The 18,504-nt window shown below is 38.7% G+C and overlaps 1 protein-coding gene across 7 annotated transcripts in view; it reads right to left on the bottom strand.

Annotated features, from left to right (window-relative positions):
• NBEA (neurobeachin) overlaps positions 1 to 18,504 on the bottom strand; it is an 831,523-nt gene that overhangs the window by 461,690 nt on the left and 351,329 nt on the right. For all 7 annotated transcript variants that reach the window (XM_039530859.1, XM_039530876.1, XM_039530902.1 and 4 more), the window contains 4 exons: positions 18,267 to 18,397; positions 16,835 to 16,942; positions 15,031 to 15,199; positions 12,619 to 12,714 (listed from right to left, as the gene is read on the bottom strand). In XM_039530859.1, coding sequence (XP_039386793.1) covers positions 12,619 to 12,714; positions 15,031 to 15,199; positions 16,835 to 16,942; positions 18,267 to 18,397 — 504 coding nt within the window. The remainder of the gene's footprint in view (positions 1 to 12,618; positions 12,715 to 15,030; positions 15,200 to 16,834; positions 16,943 to 18,266; positions 18,398 to 18,504) is intronic.

Genomic DNA, 18,504 nt, shown 5'->3' with positions numbered 1-18,504 from the left:
CCTCCGTTTATGTAATCAAAAAACCCAAAACTTGACTCTTCTCTGCAGTGTGGAATAATTTCAAACAAATATACATGAGTTGCAAACCATAAAGGTGGTGCTCAAGGGAACTTTCCTGTCTTTACCAAATATTCACTAAATAATATTTTAAAGCATCTGCTGTCATGGCTCTTGGAACACTGGACAATCACTTAAAACATCATAAAAATAACAAAATTTAAGAAACAATATAAAAGTCAAACAATGTGGTTATTAAAACACAGATAACGGGGGTATTTTCCAGTTGTTAACAGCTACTGGAAAACATGTTTTTTACTATCTCATTTCCTCCCTCAGCTTTACCCCCCATTCTCTGCAGTAGTGCTGCCAACCCTTTTCCACCAACAGCATCTGCTAAGACATCTATACACCAGTTGTGAGCACCTACTCCTGGTTGCCAAACTAAACAGCAAAAGGTTTCAAAATTATTCAAGGTCTACAGGTCAATGGAGAAGTAACAATAACTGCAAGACATAGGAAAACTGAATACACAAGGGAATACTATATTTCAGTTGTAGAAATTCCAGCAAATAGAGAAAAAAAAAGAGTATTGAAACATGTTTTGTTTGTATTAAAAACCTATATGAATACAAGTTAAGGACAAATGACAGTGTACATTTATTGTGAACTCTATTTCCCTTGCTTTTGTAGGTTTATATAGTAGCTGACGTGCAAATTCAAAAAATACTTGTATGATGTGGAAATAATTTTGCAGATTAATTAGGGAATTTTGGGGAGGAGGGGAAGTAAGATGAAGGAAATAGGGGGGAATCCAGGTAATGGTTCTCAGTTATGTGGACAATGACATTGTCTCCACAAACCTTTGGTGTAGGAGGCTAGTTGTAACAATGACCTCCTTGAAGAGCTGTGAAACCCTGCAAGTTAAACAGTTTCTGAAGAGCTGGGCTGGGAAACCTTGCAAGTTAAACAGTTTCTGAAGAATAGCCTTCATGCAATGTTGAGAAAACAGAGATTTGCGACCGTGTGAACCAATCTCCACATGACGAGTCCAGAGATTTGAGATAGAAGTATGTTGTGGATCTACTACTGAAGCTGACACTTCTCTGGTTGAGTGAGTCATGAGACATTCGGTACAAGGACAGCAATTCTGTAGCTTTACTGGATGCATAAGTATTATCCACTTAGCCTTTGGACCACAATGACTTGAGTCACAGATATTTCTGCAAAGACAAGTAGTCTGCTGAACTTTCTACGATATTTAGTTCTGTCTAAGAAATATGGACTGAGGTGAAAATCTGATTCTTTTTTGGCAAAATATTTGGGTTGAGATTTATGTACCACTTGTCTTTGTGGAATGTTGTATAAGGTGGTTAGCCGATGGTATCTGCAACTCCGAGACCCTCGTGGGTGAGGTAGTGTCCATTAAGTGGTACAAAGAACACCACCACCTGGGTTCAAAAGGCCTATCCATGATTTTATTCAACATCAAATTCTAGTCCCAAAGGTTATTGGCTAGAAGATGGGAGGTAACAAAAAATTGTTAAGCTCTTTATATTTTCCCTTCTCAGGATGACAGACACTATGGTTCTCTTTCACAAGGACATAGTAGACAAAAATATCAGCTAAGTAAATCTTTAGAGTAGCCAGGGATAACTTTGGTTACACCAGAGCCAGGGGAAACCTATGTTAATTAGATCTGGACAGGAAACTATCTGGAGAAAACTTTTCAGATCAATTCTATTTAGTAGCATAACACTACCAAGCACATGGCTGTCTGGACTGCCTGGATCTCCTCAGGTAATCATAAAATATCTTGTCCAAGAAACCCAGCAGCCATACTGTCAGGTTAAGGAACCTGAGATCTGGATGTTTTTTCTACTGACAGCAGATCTTGACACAGGAAAGAGTGAATGGATGATCTTTGAACAGAAACCAGCAACTCTGAAAATCATGCCAGCTTGACTAAAAATAATTCTGAGTCTGTCCTGCTAAACATTTCCTAAATATTCTGGGGAGGAAAGGAAACAGAAGGGGAAAAAAAAGCATAAAGGAGCCCTTTTTCACAGCATAAAATAGATGCATTTGATATACTGTGAAACTTAATCAGTTCTCAAGAAAAATGTGGAACACCTGTTCTGACTTGTAGAAAATGTGGCCATGTCCAAATGGCCCACCTTGCCACTGAAGATCTAAGTGAAAGCTTATCTTTCCAGCTCAGGATTTTGGCTATGTTTTGGGGAGGGAGGCCACTTTTCTCCACATAGACGACTAATTTTCTTCTGACAGCACTGAAGCACCCAATCTCTCCCTTTTCTATTAAAGTGATACATGATACACACACTGTCTGAGAATCTGTGCTGGTTACTCTCTGATCTGTAGGAGGAAGTAATGGCCCTGAACTCTAGCAAGTTATATGCAGAGATCTAATTCCTAAAGCTTCCAAAAATCAGAGGCAATTAGAGTCTAAATTTGCATCCCAATTTAGATGAAAAGATATATACCTATCGCCACTTGAGGGACCAGCTGAAAGGACATCCATTACATGACATTCTCAGTCAAAGTCAACCACAGCATAAAGTCTTCCAGCTGCTAAAAAGGTAACGTTACCATATCTGCGATGAGAATCTTTGTTTTTTGTACCAGATGCACAAGGGTCGCTCCCACTAACTTGCAAAGATGGTGATAAAAGGTACAGACCACTATCAGGCCTATTGCTCTCAGATACAATGTCACTGGGTCTTTTAGCTTGGACCACAGGTTCTGAGAGCCCATCCCAGACTTGAATTAGGACAGAGCACTGTTAGGTTCTAGGGTGGTCCCTATGAAGGTGAGAACCAAAGTTGAGGCCAAGATAGGTTTCTTTGCTTACTTGCAGATTAAGAGTTATGAATAGGGGAACTCATATGTCTGAAGTGAATTACTATGCTGTAAGATCTTTTGAGTCAGTTGCCCAGATACAAACACACTGGAAGCATCTAACAATGCAGATGAGCTGCAATCCTAGACATGCACTTGGTGACTACCTTGGGAGCTGCTGTCAACCCAAAAAGTTCTATCTTGTGGGGCAATGGTCATGGCCCACAATAAACCTGAAGCACTTCCTGTGCCTTTACCTTATTGAAAAGTTACATGCTAAGGGAAAACTAATGTCATCATCTGAACATCGCCCAGTGAAGTCCCAGATTGTACAACAATGGAAATAGCGACTCCCCTCCAGAGCCACTTTAAGAGACTCCTAGGCTCAGCACTCTGAATTTGCCGAGGCTGAAGGTATGTCCTGACCTAAAAGTGACTTCCTAGTTCCCATTATGCAGGACAACATAATTGACGACATCATCCCGCAAGGAACCCATATAAAAGATGACACCCACGAATGATGCTGATATATTGCTGGCTGCAATCTTGCTGCCTCCCTCAGTCACTGAAAATGTTGCTTTTCTACATACATCGAGCAGGGCACTGAGGATTATAATATGATAATCACCAGGGGCACGGAACGTTCACCATCTCAGTAAGAATTGGCAAGATAATGGTGGTTGATGTGTTAACCACCAAATACAGACTGCCCTTCTCTCCCATTACCCACAGTGTATCACACCGCAGACTGGGAATGGCTGGGTCACTCCAAAAAATAATTTCCCCTCTGTTGATACTCACACCTTCTTGTCAACTGTTGGGAATGGGCCACATCCACCCTCACTGAATTGGCCTCATTAGCACTGACTCCCCACTTGGTAAGTCAACTCCCATCTTCTCATGTGCTGTATTTTTATACTTGCTTACTGTATTTTCCACTCCATGCATCTGATGAAGTGGGTTATAGCCCACGAAAGCTTATGCCCAAATAAATTTGTAAGTCTCTAAGGTTCCACAAGGATTCCTCGTTGTTTTTGCTGATAGAGACTAACATGGCTACCCCTCTGAGGCCTGGTCTACACTGGGGGTGGGTGTCGAACTAAGGTACGCAAGTTCAGCTATGCGAATAGCGTAGCTGAACTCGAACTATCTTAGTTCGAACTACTCACCCGTCCAGACGCCGTGGGATCGAAGTCCGCGGCTCCCCCGTCGACTCCGCCACCGCCGTTCGTGGTGGTGGAGTTCCGGAGTCGACGGGAGCGTGTTCGGCGTTCGAACTATCGCGATAGTTCGAACTCCGAGAAGTCGAACTCTATGCGTCGACCCGGCAGGTAAGTATAGACCTACCCTTAGATCTGCGGTGGATAGTTCATGAAACTGACTTAAGTGGCTAGGGACCTTCACCTAAAGCAGCTCCTGCTCAAACAGGCCATATGGTCTGCTTCAGCAGAAGGTCCTTGTCAGATCGGAGGTCACCCTTGGGTTCCAAGACTGCTGCCACTTCACACACCGGAGCAGGTGCTTCTACGAAGAGATGGAGGAGCTGTTTCCCATTAGTTGCATAAAATCAATTGAGATCACTCCATGTCTCATGGGGACTCTTCCACACACTTCCTGTGGAAGGTGGATCGGCACAGGGATAGTGCTGGTGCACAGGATGGTGCAGGTACATCTAACCAATCCCAAGTACTGAGTAGGGAGGTTAGAGACCCTGTACCCTCAATTCTGGTTCTGGTCATGGGGTATCCATTGAGTCTGCTACTGACAATAGTAATGCCAGCACTAATGGTTTCCACACTGGTGGCATACCAGGCAGCTACAGATCTCCTTTGCTCTTCCATCCCAACTTCTCCTGTGGTGAAGAACTTTGCCAGGGCTGTGTTGTTTATAGCCCCGTTAGATGAACAGGTCATTGAACTCTTGTCTGTCAGCACCACATCCTGATGTTCCTTTTCCAAAGTCCGTGGAAGGAGGGATAGTCCTGAGCTCAGTGCAAGGGAACTCAGCACCATGAAATTCCTTGGCACCATTGCAGTCGACACCACAGATATTATCATGTCGGCTTTCACAGCCCTGCACTTTGGCACGGTCAGCCACTTTGGTACCAATGATGACTTCAGGGTTGACACTGCTTCCAGAGCCAGAGTACTTGGTGCTGGCAGTACCATTTCCATCACTGTTGCTGGTCCCTGCCTCATTCTGGGTGATGGACAAGTCAAACTGATTACTCACTCCCCCAGGACTTGCTCCACCTTTATCCCTGGAATTCCAAGGCTCCTCGGCATCGAGGTTGGAATCTTCCTCCTTTTGCTCTCCATCACCCAACCCACACCAAGGACCATTTATGGAGCATTGTAGGCACAAGGATTGCACTTATTTCATGTCCCAACTGTAGGAACTTGCCCCAGTGCCTCCAGGCTACCAGTGCCTATCCTTACCAGTGGCCTCAATGGAATCTGTAGGACACTCCTAGGTCATAGAGGTCACACACCTCAGCTCACTCTAAGCAAGGTTGCTGCACAGATTGGTGGCAGGAATTGTGGACCCACCGCAGGTTCAGTGAAAATTAGTGTCTGATCTAGATTTGAATTCCAGGGAGGAGCAGTGAAAGCTACTGCTGTTTCTCCAAAAGAATGAGAAAGGTTTTTAAGTCTCCAGAAGTGTGGCCATACTCTGTGTCCTGTTACGCTTTACCCAGGGTATCCCCATATAAATATTTACAAAAGATACTCAAGATACTGTGACTTTCCATTGTAAAGATAAGTATGTGATGTGTCTTTCTGCTTAAAGACAATACAATTTTAATTGTATCATTATTCTGATAGCAAAATTTCCTATTACCCCATATGGTACCCATGAGGGTCTTGTTTTTATTTTTTCCTCTTCTTCTTAAATGCTTCCTGTCTTATCATTAAGATAATTTAGAATTTATGAAGAAGTGTTGAATTAACCACGATGAAAACTGAAATAATCCCTGTATTATCCACAGATCAGATACAGCACAGGGGATGGCAGTGCAAATTCGCCGACAAAGTGTACCTTTAATTAAATACTACCAGTGGGGTGAGTCACACTGATACTATCATCAAGAAGGCTAATGGCATTTTGGGTTGTATAAGTAGGGGCATTGCCAGCAGATTGAGGGATGTGATCATTCCCCTCTATTTGACATTGGTGAGACCTCATCTGGAGTACTGTGTCCAGTTTTGGGCCCCACACTAAAAGAAGGATGTGGAAAAATTGGAAAGAGTCCAGCGAAGGGCAACAAAAATGATTAGGGGGCTGGAGCACATGACTTATGAGGAGAGACTGAGGGAACTGGGATTGTTTACTCTGAAGAGAAGAATGATGGGGGATGTGATAGCTGCTTTCAACTACCTAAAAGGGGGTTCCAAAAGAGGATAGTTCTAGATTGTTCTCAGTGGTACCAGATGACAGAACAAGGAGTAATGGTCTCAAGTTGGAGTGGGGGAGGTTTAGGTTGGATATTAGGAAAAACTTTTTCATTAGGAGGGTGGTGAAGCACTGGAATGGGTTACCTAGGGAGGTGCTGGAATCTCCTTCCTTAGAGGTTTTTAAGGTCAGGCTTGACAAAGCCCTGACTGGGATGATTTAGTTGAGGATTGGTCCTGCTTTGAGCAGAGGGTTGGACAAGATGACCTTCCAACCCTGATATTCTATGATCATCATTAGAGAGATACAGAACAGCTTTTCATGCTGAGAGCATTCAAAGCAAAGCTCACTGCCAAGTACAATGATGAAGAAAATTCTTGGAACCTACATCTGACACTGGCTATAGATGTCCACTTGAGACATCTTCCAACCGCATATAGGAAAATGCTTGACACCACTAGAGTCTCTCAACTACTCAAATATGTCTTACTAAAGAAAATACATATACATATCCAAAAACACAACCTAAGAAAAATACTCATATTAAGCTTAAAGGCAGGGCCGTAGCAACAAAGAACGTGGCCCCCTCCGAACATAAGTCCGGGGCCCCTTACAATGCAGAAACTGGAATGCGGTATTTATTTTATACAATATACAGGGTTCATATTATGTATACATAGGCCTACAGTGTACATGTATTCCGTATTTACGCAAAGCGCTTCTTTCGAGCCTTGTTCTCCGCAAATTGGTTAATCAATGCGTCATAGTCCAGAGATCTGGCAATCTTGTTTTCGATTGAGATAACTGCAAGTGCAGAAAGCCTGTCATCTGTCATGGTTGAGCGCAGGATATTCTTGGTCAGTTTCATTCTGCTGAAGCTCATTTCAGCACCGCGACAGTAACTGGTGTGGTCAGAAGAATTCTGATGCACATGCAAAGATTCGGATATATCTTCTGAAGGCTGTTCTTGTATATGTACGTTAAAAAATTGTTTGCCGTGACAAGTCCTCTCTCTTTCTCGATGACATAAAACAAAACGATTCAATTCCATTATGAGTTTGTTGGCATCAATGTCTCCCATTTTTCTTTCAAAATTTTTGCTGTGATTCTCCAGTTCATTTTCTCTGTGACACTGCTTCAGGCTGTTAGAGTTGTACAGAAATCCAAACAACTTATACCACTCCATGAGTTGGTCAAATCGCGACGAAACAGAAGATATGGCCTGATCAGTGAGAACAAGAAAGAACTGCGATTTGAATTTTTCTTCGGCAGAAAGACGACTCAAATCATCAGCACATTCGTAATCAAACATTCTCTTCTTACATCGCACCCTGGTTTCTGGAAACACCTGCTCAATACCCATATGCTCTGCTATTTCACATGCATTTGTGACCACAGAGTTATATCCTGTATTTCGATAGTCTTCCAAAAACATTGTAGCACCGACTTCTGCCTGCAGTACGTCAATTGACGCATCTGGTGACTGAATTAATTTGCTGGTTTTATTGACATGAAATATATATCGTACCACGTGTACACAGTCAGAACAAAAGGCCACGTAGTAACATGGTCTAAAAGCGCACCGGCTTCTGTTGCTGTATTGCCATCTTTCTTTTCGAGCGCATATTCTCACAAAGATGACAAAGCATTGCACAATTCTTCAAGGTGATAACGCAATGGCTTCACAGCATCAATTCTCGACTCCCAACGAGTGTCCGATAACCCTTTAACAGATATTGGCATATGTTCTTGAAGTATATCCCAACGTGAAGGTGACGAAGAAAAGATAACGTATATTCTGTTAATCAGACCGAAAAAGTCAACGGCATATTTCGATGACTTTGCCGCATCTGAGATCAAAAGATTCCAAGTGTGAGCTCCACATGGTACATACAAGACACGGTCATTTATTTCTAGCATGCGGGCTTGAACTCCTTTATTCTTTCCTCTCATATTTGCGCCGTTATCATAAACTTGGCCTCTCATGTCAGCAATGTCTATTCCTAAGTTGTTTGCCTTTTCAAGAAACGCTTCCAATAAGCCCTCGCCAGTTGTATCATGAACATTAAGAAAGACTGAGGTACTGAACATGTGTCTCTGCCTTCTTAATCCTCTGTAAAAGTTCGCTGAGTACAGTATCATACTTTGCAAGCAATTCAACAGTCCCCAAAAGTTGCCATTCGAAGGATCGCCGAACTTTTCATTACTTCCTCGAAATGCCAAGTTTCTTTCGGACAAGAAAATAATGACATCAACCATGCGTTTGACAACATTTCTCCAGAAATCTCTCTTTCAGAAAAGCCTGCAATTCGAGTTGGTCAATAGATGTACGGTTTACTATGCCTGACCAAAGGTCAAACCATTTCACCATACAGTCTTGATGACCTTTGCCTGTTTCATGCTGCTGAAGTCTTTTTGACAGTGCTTTCCAAGCAGATGTTTCACGACGTAGCGGTATGTCGCCAGTGCCAAATAATTTACAACAAAAACAAAAAACGGCATCTTTCTGAACTGAGTACATTAACCATGAACGTCTTATTTTCTTGCCATTTGCCATGGTTCGATAGAAATGAGTACTTGTGAACCTCTGTCTTTCCTCGTTAAATGGAAATTCGTAACTTTCATTCTGCTGCGGTGGGCCATGTGCAACAATGACACACATTTGCCTGTCCGATATTATAGACGGCCAATCTCCTGGATCATCAGTCAGTGGTTCATATTCAGATACTTCTTTCCCGGCAGCAGCTGGAATATCTGTCACAGTTTGTTTGGTAGAACAACTGGCTTCACCTTCGACCTCACTTGAAGCACTTCTGGATACTTCTGGATACGATTAGTCACTGCTAGCGCTGTCCGTTTCATGTGCCTGTACCTGTACGTTGGATTGCAGCGCAAAATACGTTGACAACTTTGGAATTTTCTCAAGTTCCTTCTCGGCATCTTTTGCTGCCTTTCGTTTACTAGCTCCGCTCTTATACGTTCTCTTCGACATCACAAAGCACGCTTCTACTACAACTAAATTAATAACATTTATCCACCGACCGCCATTATGAACGCAAATACACATTCTTTGAATGGGTCCAACTAAAATTCGAAACTGACCGACAGACAACTGATGTAGCCAATAGCATTATAATAATGTATCATAATGACTTCACGGTTTTGTCAGTAAAACCGACATGGATTGTGCAATAGCGTCAATAAATGTCACTTACCTAGTTATACCTTACATTTTTTTGCCACTTTTAGGGGCCCCCTTCGTTGCGGGGCCCCCTCTGGTCGGAGGGTACGGAGGGCGCTTGCTACACCTCTGCTTAAAGGAACCCATATATTTAAATAACTCAATTTTCCCCATCTGTTTTCTGGCTAAATACAACTAAATACAAACTTGAGTAATTAGATTCTGCCTACCAAATTATCCTGTAGTTTTCATTAGATAATTTATTATGCAAGAGTGAACTGATGTGCCAATACAGAGGGTGAAAGATCAAAGTGTGGGAGCAAAGTCAAAAGTGTACTATCATCCAAGTCTCAGTTGGTTTTGTTTAGTGAATGGATGGAAGTTTAGTGGTTATAACAATACTAAAGGTGGATTGCTTATAAGCAGCCAGTGTTTCTTCCTGAATTACTAATGTTCCAGCCCTGAAGAGCCCTGACATAATTCCAACAATAGTGATAAAACATGCTGCTAATATCTCACCAAACTTTCAACACAATTATCACAATAGGCTGGCAAAGAACGAACTCTTAATATACTCAGTGTAAGGCCTGGTTAATACAATATATATGTTCAATAAATATATGACTTTAACTAGTAAGACAAACTTAGTACCCATTTCTGAAGGCAAAATTGTTATTGTAATATACGGTAGAGGAGACATGACGGATATATAAAAACAGCCTCCTCTTAAATATTTTGATGTACTCTATATGTCTACCCATCCGCTCTATTTTAAAAATCTATACTTTTCTCTCTCTTTTTTTAATACACTTTTGCTACTTATATTTTATCTCAAGAACCATACTGCATATAAATAGCAAAACTAATCTTTTCTATGTTTGCTATCTGTCTTTATTTCAAGTGCCATATTTTGTACAAACAATATTAATCTTGTTTATATATCCTTTTTATTGCATAAAATTTAATAAAACAAAATTTTAACATTGTCTCTGGATTGCTCTGTATGTTTTGATTTGCAAGCAGATGTGGCTAAAAATGAAATATCCTAATGCCTGCTATATAAAAAGGTGCTATAAATGTGGAACAAGAAGATAATGAGGAAACAGGATTCAAATATATTTTAGGGTTTATTTTGCAGCACTTCTGAATTAACAGCATACAATTCCTTTTATAAAGGGTGGATAAGTACGCCAGTTATGTCACAACTAAGAATATTAAATTAGCACACTGACGTGACAAAAAGCTCACTGAATGATCCTGAAGTAAAAGATATATATATTTGTTTATTTTTTGGCAATAATGGAGAAATTTTATAGGAGGAGAAATACTGAAATTCAAGTAAGAAACATTTGAATTTGAAATCAATTAGTGAAGTCAGTAAATTATAAAGGTTCATAAATGAGGGACTGAGAAATACAGAACTTTATCTAATAGATCAGCATTTTCCAAATGCAGCCCTTGTGGCTGCATGTGGTCATCAGGGGCTTTTCTTGTGGCCATAGGGTCCTGGGCAGTGATGGGGGGGCGGGGGAGGGCAGAAAGCAGCAGCTCTTCCCTGGGGCCAACAGCTGGTGTGAGTTCCCCACCTTCCTGGAGCCAGTGGGGAGGTGGGCTCCAGGCACACAGCAGCAGGCTCACTCCCCCCGACATTGCCCCTGCTGCCTTCCCTAGTCCCCCATCCATCCCCCCATTGCCCTGGGCCCGGCTGGTGTGCTACCCACCTCCCCATCCAGGGCTTAATTTGTCCCCGGCTTGCTGGGGCAGAGTAAGTCTCTGCTGTAAAAAGTGATATTTATATTTTTGTTAATATGTCTTTTCAGTGCCTCCCAGCTACCTAGCAGGCTTACTAGCTAGCGAGTCTTAATTATAAAAAAAGCGCAAAACAAACAACAAAAAAGACAAGAACACGCAAAGCACCTTATTTGTGTTTCTATTCCGTTTTGGTCCAGTAAAAAAATAAGAGACTACTGTACATTATTTTTATTATTGAGTCTGCAGACAAAACCCTACATAAGTAAATAACAATGATTTGGAGATGTATATATATGTGTGTGTGTGTGTGTGTGTTTTTGCTAAAGTTAATTAAATATTTTAGGAAAAATTGTCAGAGTGGCCACCAGCAAGAACTGGTGACCACACTCCAAGGCCAAACATTTTCTTTGTGAGAATCCTTGACTGAAGAGTTTAACATTGTAAAGCATTTGGAACATGAAAAGCACCATATCAGTGCTAAGTATTCTTAGTAAACTAGGAAGTCATCCTATTCCTCATATTTTATCAGAAATAGTCACCGAATTAATTACTAGTTTTTGGTTTGTATTTATCATTCTTTTTACTTTTTGGGTTTTTATCTGAGTGACACAGAGAGCATGATCAGCAGATAAAGTATGGTTGCACCTATTCACTTTTTGCATTTCTACTGTAACATTTGCACACAAGTTGGAAAATTCACATGTACACTTGGCTACAAATGCACCCATTTAACTTTGTACATATGCAAATCCCTGAAATTTGAAAAATGTAGCCCATGCATATGCATATTTTCTATCTGAAAAACCAGCCTGTATTACAAAACATTTGCTGTGACTGCAGAAACTGTCTCTCTCCAGAATAGCACAGTACAGCAATCAACAACATATAAAATAAAACTTTACATTATATACAATATAAAAGGTTTACATACAAACAAAAAGTGAAAGAAGAAAAGGAAAGGAAGAGAGAAGACCTGTAGGAAGTGTGAGGAAAGGGAACACTGAAAAAGTAGTACTAAAGATTTAATTTATTCCCTGTATGCAATCTTTTTAAAATAGGTCTGATTTGTTTTCATACCTAAAGGAGGTATTGTTGCAGCAAGAATAAAAAGAATAAGCCCAAACCAAAAACATTCAAAATTTCCTTCTCAACTCTCTCCACCTTAACATTACTTTTTTGTTTACCCACTGTTAATTAATTTAGTAGGTGTCACTGAAATGAACAATAGGTAATAGAAGTGGGAAAGATACTTCCAAAAGTAAATGTAGCCAGGAAGAAAGACTTGTCTTAAGGGTATCCTCATCAGGTGACAGTCTGATCTCCAGTTAACCTGAGGCGTATGCTTATTTACCAAGAATTACATCACGGTTAGTTATTTAATTACATTACACTAAATAAGGACACCCAAACAGGTTAGGAGATGATGATAATATTACCTTTGTAAAATGAGTGGGCAAAGCTCTGCTCAGGAATTAACTTGGCAAGGAATCCATGGTTCAAACTTGGGTGAGGGATAGATGGTATGACCACAACTGTGGAGAAAATCATGGAATCAAATGTGAGCCAGCTAATAATTGCCTGTGATCTGGTCCACTGTGGATCCATGACAGAAGTCCTATCTCATTGAAACATGCAAATATGGCACTATTAACAAAAATGCATTTCTGAAGAAAGGAAACAAGTTATGTATCAAGAGATAGGAAACATCAGACCAATTAGTAGGGAATCATAAAAAACAACAACATTTACAGGGAAAAAGACATATAAGACAAACATGGCTGAAATAGTTAATTGAAACAAGCAGTTTCCTACTCCAGCACCACAACATATGACCAGGAAGGACACATTAAATACAACATAAAATTATGGTTTCTCATAGCTGACCACCTAAATATAAGTTTATTAAATGAAAACAGCCAATGAGGACATGGATTTTTTTTTAACTTAGTGTACAAAGGTAGAAAGTAAGCAAGCTAAGATATAACAATGAATTAGATAAAATGAATAAAAGTAGGGCTGTCAATTAATTGCATTTAACTCAAGTTTTAATGCAAAACAAAGTAACAAGATTAAAAAAGTCATGATTAATTGCCATTTTAATCGCACTGTTAAATCATAATAGAATACAAATTTAAATGTATTATAAATATTTTTGAAGTTTTTCAACATTTTCAAATATATTGATTTCAATCACAACACAGAATATAAAGTGTACAGTGTTCACTTTATATAATTTTTGTATTACAAATATTTGCACTGTAAACAAAAAATAGTGCAATCTACAAGTCAATGCATGGAGTGACATATGAATGTTTAGCATATCTGGCACTTAAATAACTTGCAATGACCGCTAAAACAGTGCCATGCAAACATCTGTTCTCCCTTTCATGTGACACTGTAAAAAAAGTGGGCAACGTTATTTCCCGGAAAATGTAAACAAACTTGTTTGTCTTAGCAATTGGCTGACCAAGAAGTAGGACTCAGTGGACTTGTAAAACTTTAGAGACTACACTGTTTTGTTTTTGAGTGCAGTTATGAAAAAATAATTCTACATTTGTAAGTTGCACTAGCATGATAAAGAGATAGCACTACAGTACTTGTATGATGTAAACTGAAAATACTATTTCTTCTGTTTATCTTTTTTACAGTGCAAATATTTGTCATAAAATAATATAAAATGAGCAGTATACACTTTGTATTCTGTGTTGTAATTGAAATCAATATATCTTAAAATGTAGAAAAATATCAAAAATATTTATAATACATTTAAATTGGTTTTCTATTATTGTTTAACGGTGTAGTTAAAACTGATTAATGATGACTATTTATTAATCTCACAATTAATTGCAATTTTTTAATCATTTGACAGACCTAAATAAAAGCAAATAGGACATGAATTTAAATTACACTATACATAATATGAAAATCAGCAGTTCCAAAAACTAAGACAGCAAATCAAATTCAGTACAAGAAGCAACACGTTCATGAAAAACAACATGCAGAGATTTGGCCACTGATTTCTAATCACTCTTTTCCAATATATTTATATGGCTGTTCTGAGAGAGAAAACAGAGCACAGTCATAAACCAATCTATTTCAATGGCTTAAATAAGCCATTGGACTGGCAAACTGAACATTACAAACAGTGGAGGAACGCATTTGGATACAAAACTCTTGGCAGGTTCTGCAGCTGACAGATAGCGCCCCCAAAGGCTGGGATATCATTTGCCAGGAAAAAATAAGAATTCACACTAATCAGGTAAAGAATGCAATAAAGGCAACAATTCTAGTTTATTAGACTTCCAGGGGCTTTTCAATGCAGACCCAAACTAGAAAGACAGCAGGACTCAAGAGAGTTAATAGTCCTTGCTATATTAGCTTTTCACAAGACTAAGTTTAAACAGAAGTAACTTCAGCTAGGGAGCTAGCTGTGTTTGCTGATTACAAACTTCAGGCAGTGCATTTAGAGTCAGAGAGAGCTGCTCACAGTAGACAAACGACAATTTGTAGGTCTACTTTGACAGGTTAATATCTTGTCCTTTCACAACTTTAAATTCACAAGCGCTCTCCTTTTTTGAATGTACATATAAATTAAAAAATGGATGCATAAATACAGAATAAGCAAATGAAAGTAAGTTAAACCCTATAAGCAGAAGCTCATAATTTAAAATCTAACTTATTAACAACCAACACATATTAAAGAACCTTGGAGAAACTAAAGAACAAAATAGTCTCATTAGCCTTCACACCTTTCATACAATTTAAAACAGTTTTTGTAGTCAAATATTTACCGTTTCAAGGAAATTCTGAAAAACAAAATGAAAAATAAGTGGGAAAAATAGATGTACCTGTACTTGTTGGTGAATTTATTTCTTGTCTGATATTTCTACCTGCCTGGCTCCCACATCTTGCAGTCTCCCGTTGAGGTTCTAGGATATCACGGTACTTGGAGACCATCAGCACAGAAATAAAGTAAACTACTGCCAAAGCCAAAAATTGAGCCTGTTTGCTATCATCCTGAGTGAGAGAAAAAGGAACACATCTATCATACTTGACACTTACACAGAACTTTTAAATCAAGATAATGAATGTGTTTTAGAAACATCAATCTTTTTAGATGTTATACCTGCTTATTTGCTTACAATTCAATTCTTGAATTACCTATACGCTAATTGGAATGTTAAAATCAGTGGTTATAACCTATTTAGGAAGGATAGTGTGGGCAAACGGGGAGGGGGAATAGCCTTCTGGGTCAAAAATAGCATTATTTGTTTCTGATGCACTCAGAACAAAATTAGCTTCAATGCTTATGGATCAATGTCCTAACAGATAGACACCAAATAATACTCCATCTTGTGCTTTGCTATAGACCACCAAATCATACTAGGGAAAAGGGCAACCGTCGCTTTACGTACCAATCTATAACATAGGAAAAAACCGTGTAATCATAGGGGACTTCAATTTGTGTGCCATATGCTGGCAGTCTCATGTGCTAGTACTAGAGCATCCTTGGAATTTGTAAAAATTATAGGTTACAATTTCCTAACTCAAAAAGTGTTGCAGCCAACACAGGGGAATCCTTTATTAGACTTCTCGTAACAGAACTAAAAATTCAAGTTAACTTAGGCACAAGTGATCATGACTTGATCACATTACAATGTGAAAGACTCAAGTCCAGATCAGTAATATGTATACACTTGGTGTGTTAAAGCCAGTTTCACAAAGCTGAAAACAATTATGAGCCAAAATTAGCTAGGAGTGTTTCTCCATCACTGATAATTTTTAAATCAAGATTACATATTTTCTAAAAGATATACTCTAGCAATTAATCTTGGAGTTCTATGGCCTGTGATATACAGGAGGTCAGACTAGATTATCACAATTGTCCCTTCCGGCTTTGGAAATCTATGAACTGATGAACGGGTAAGCGTGTACACAGAAAGATTAGGTGACTTGCCTAAGATCTCAGAACAAACAAGTGGCAAAGTCAGCAATAGAATGGAAGAATCAGAATTGCAGTCACTTGCTCTTACTTCCAGACCACACTATATATTTGTAGCATAAAATGAGTGAAGATATTATATTTATTTGTGTGTCATTTATGGATGCAGCAACTATTCTGAGAAGTCTACATCAGCATTTGTGGTTCAGCATGCATTCCCCTAGAATACTGCCAGAAGGGATAAAGTCATTTAGCATAGATGGGTTATATAAAGCTACTCAGCACCATAACAGAACTGGATCTTATATGATTATAAATGTTGCATCAATAAGGAGAAGCAACATTTCACCCCAGAGGTTGCTGCATTTCAGAGATGTTGAAGTTTTCCTTGTATGTAGTTTGCATATCAGTTTCAGCTTGTAAAGTGCAATGAAATTATGTAAGCCATCTTTCTTACCAAATACGATCACTTTTATTAAACACTTCATTTTGTAAGAAAAAGGAGAAAGATAGATTACGTAGAATTTGGCATATTTCTTCCCCCCAAAATGGAAATCAAAAGCCTTTTTTGGAGGTGAGTACAGATTTTAAGTTCATCCAGCTTCCAAAGCTGTCCTTTTTAAAAATGCAAGTTATTTGTAACATCAATCTTTCTTTTAAATATTAGTGAATATATTGCAAAAAGAAAAATCACTATCGATATTACTCACCACATCACGAAAAACAACTGCTCGCAGACGATTAATGTCAACATCCTGAAGTAGTCTATCAGGATCCTTTATTGGGGAAAGGTTACCAGGAACATTTTCCAATGGTGACTAAAAATGTAAAATTATTTTTCCAAAATGTACGGAGATTTTTATTCAAAACATTTCTTTGATCCACAATAAATAAATTAAATACATTAGTACTAACTGCAGACAAAAAAGGCAACATTCAGATACTGGTTCTACACACACAGTGATGCTTTACTTATTTTAATGCATTAGTACTGAATAGTCAGATACAGAATTATTTATGTTCTTCAAAAGCAATGTTTTAATCCTACTGGACAAATGCACCACTCTCTAGTAGTTAACATATTAACTGTAGCAAGAGGAGACTAATTTTTTTTTGTATTGTCAATAAGAAATATTTCCTATGCATGTGATAAGCTAAAAATTTGTTTGTATAAGTGAAAATACTCAGCCTCATTCAATTTTATACAGAGAATTATTATTACAGTCCCATGCAGGCCATGCATGTTCAGTATTCTACTTACAGTAATGTGACCTGTTTTCTTTAAACAATAAACACTGCAATCCATTTAACAATTAACATATACAAATGTTCTGTTTTCTATGGTCCAATGTTTGTCTTGTGTTGAGTTTGGCAAAATTGCTAGAATATATTTTTGGTATGGTTTTATAAAATAATCTAGTGATATTTGTGGCTATAAGTCTTATCTGAAACAGTATTTTGTGGCAAGAGACTATATTATGAAAGTAGTAATGAGATTATCATGATAAGTGAATTTGGGCTGGATATACCAAAGCATCATCTTTGAGACCAGGGATGGTTTGTGTGTCTTGTACATTTAGTTTAGGGCCCTTCAACCCCCAAAACTGTGACCAAATTTGGAGACTATTCAGAAATGAGCAACTTAAATAATAAGGACACCAAACTGACTGAAATGTAAGTGACAAACAAATTTAGACCTTGTTCTTGGAGTCATATCCACAAAGACAGACCATGATTTACACACAGAGCCCTACTGAAGTTAATGGAATTCTACAAGGATGCAAGAGTCCACCCACAAAGATCTGACTGCAGGCTTTGGCCATGCATCTCACGAGGCTTTAGAAATCAAAGAAATATGTATAGATAAGTCAAATTGCAATACGGTGTGGGAGAAGATGTGCTCTCTGGAGCAGAAGTAGGAGAGAGTAAAGTATTGGAGAACAGTTCTAATCATGCCATTAAATTAACTATTTTCTTCCTTTTAATTTTTTTCTTGTTTCAATGAAAAAGAAAGTATTTTCTTTTGAGAGACAGGAAATGGGTGACAATTCAGCTTCTGTTTTAAAAGAAGTCTAGAAATTAACTACAATCATCTGCTCATTTTAAGCACTGGTACAACCTATATTAACAACATTAGATTACCTTGGTCATTGCTGCTGCAGTCACACCCTGAAGAGTCTCCTGAGTTTTACTGCTGATTAGTGAAGATTTGTTCAACCTCTCTCTTTGTCTTTGTCGACACTCTAAACAGTTTCTCACAGCAACACAACAAACTAAAAAAAGATACAATTGAACGTTATCATTAGGTGATTACACAGTTACCATTTAATGAAGTACCTATACCTCCAAGGAATGATTATATCCCAGTAGCAATTGTATA

The sequence above is a fragment of the Mauremys reevesii genome, linkage group 1 (assembly GCF_016161935.1).
Source record: "Mauremys reevesii isolate NIE-2019 linkage group 1, ASM1616193v1, whole genome shotgun sequence".
NCBI classification, from domain to species: Eukaryota; Metazoa; Chordata; order Testudines; family Geoemydidae; genus Mauremys; species Mauremys reevesii.
This window is presented reverse-complemented; position numbering and strand designations above follow the sequence as displayed.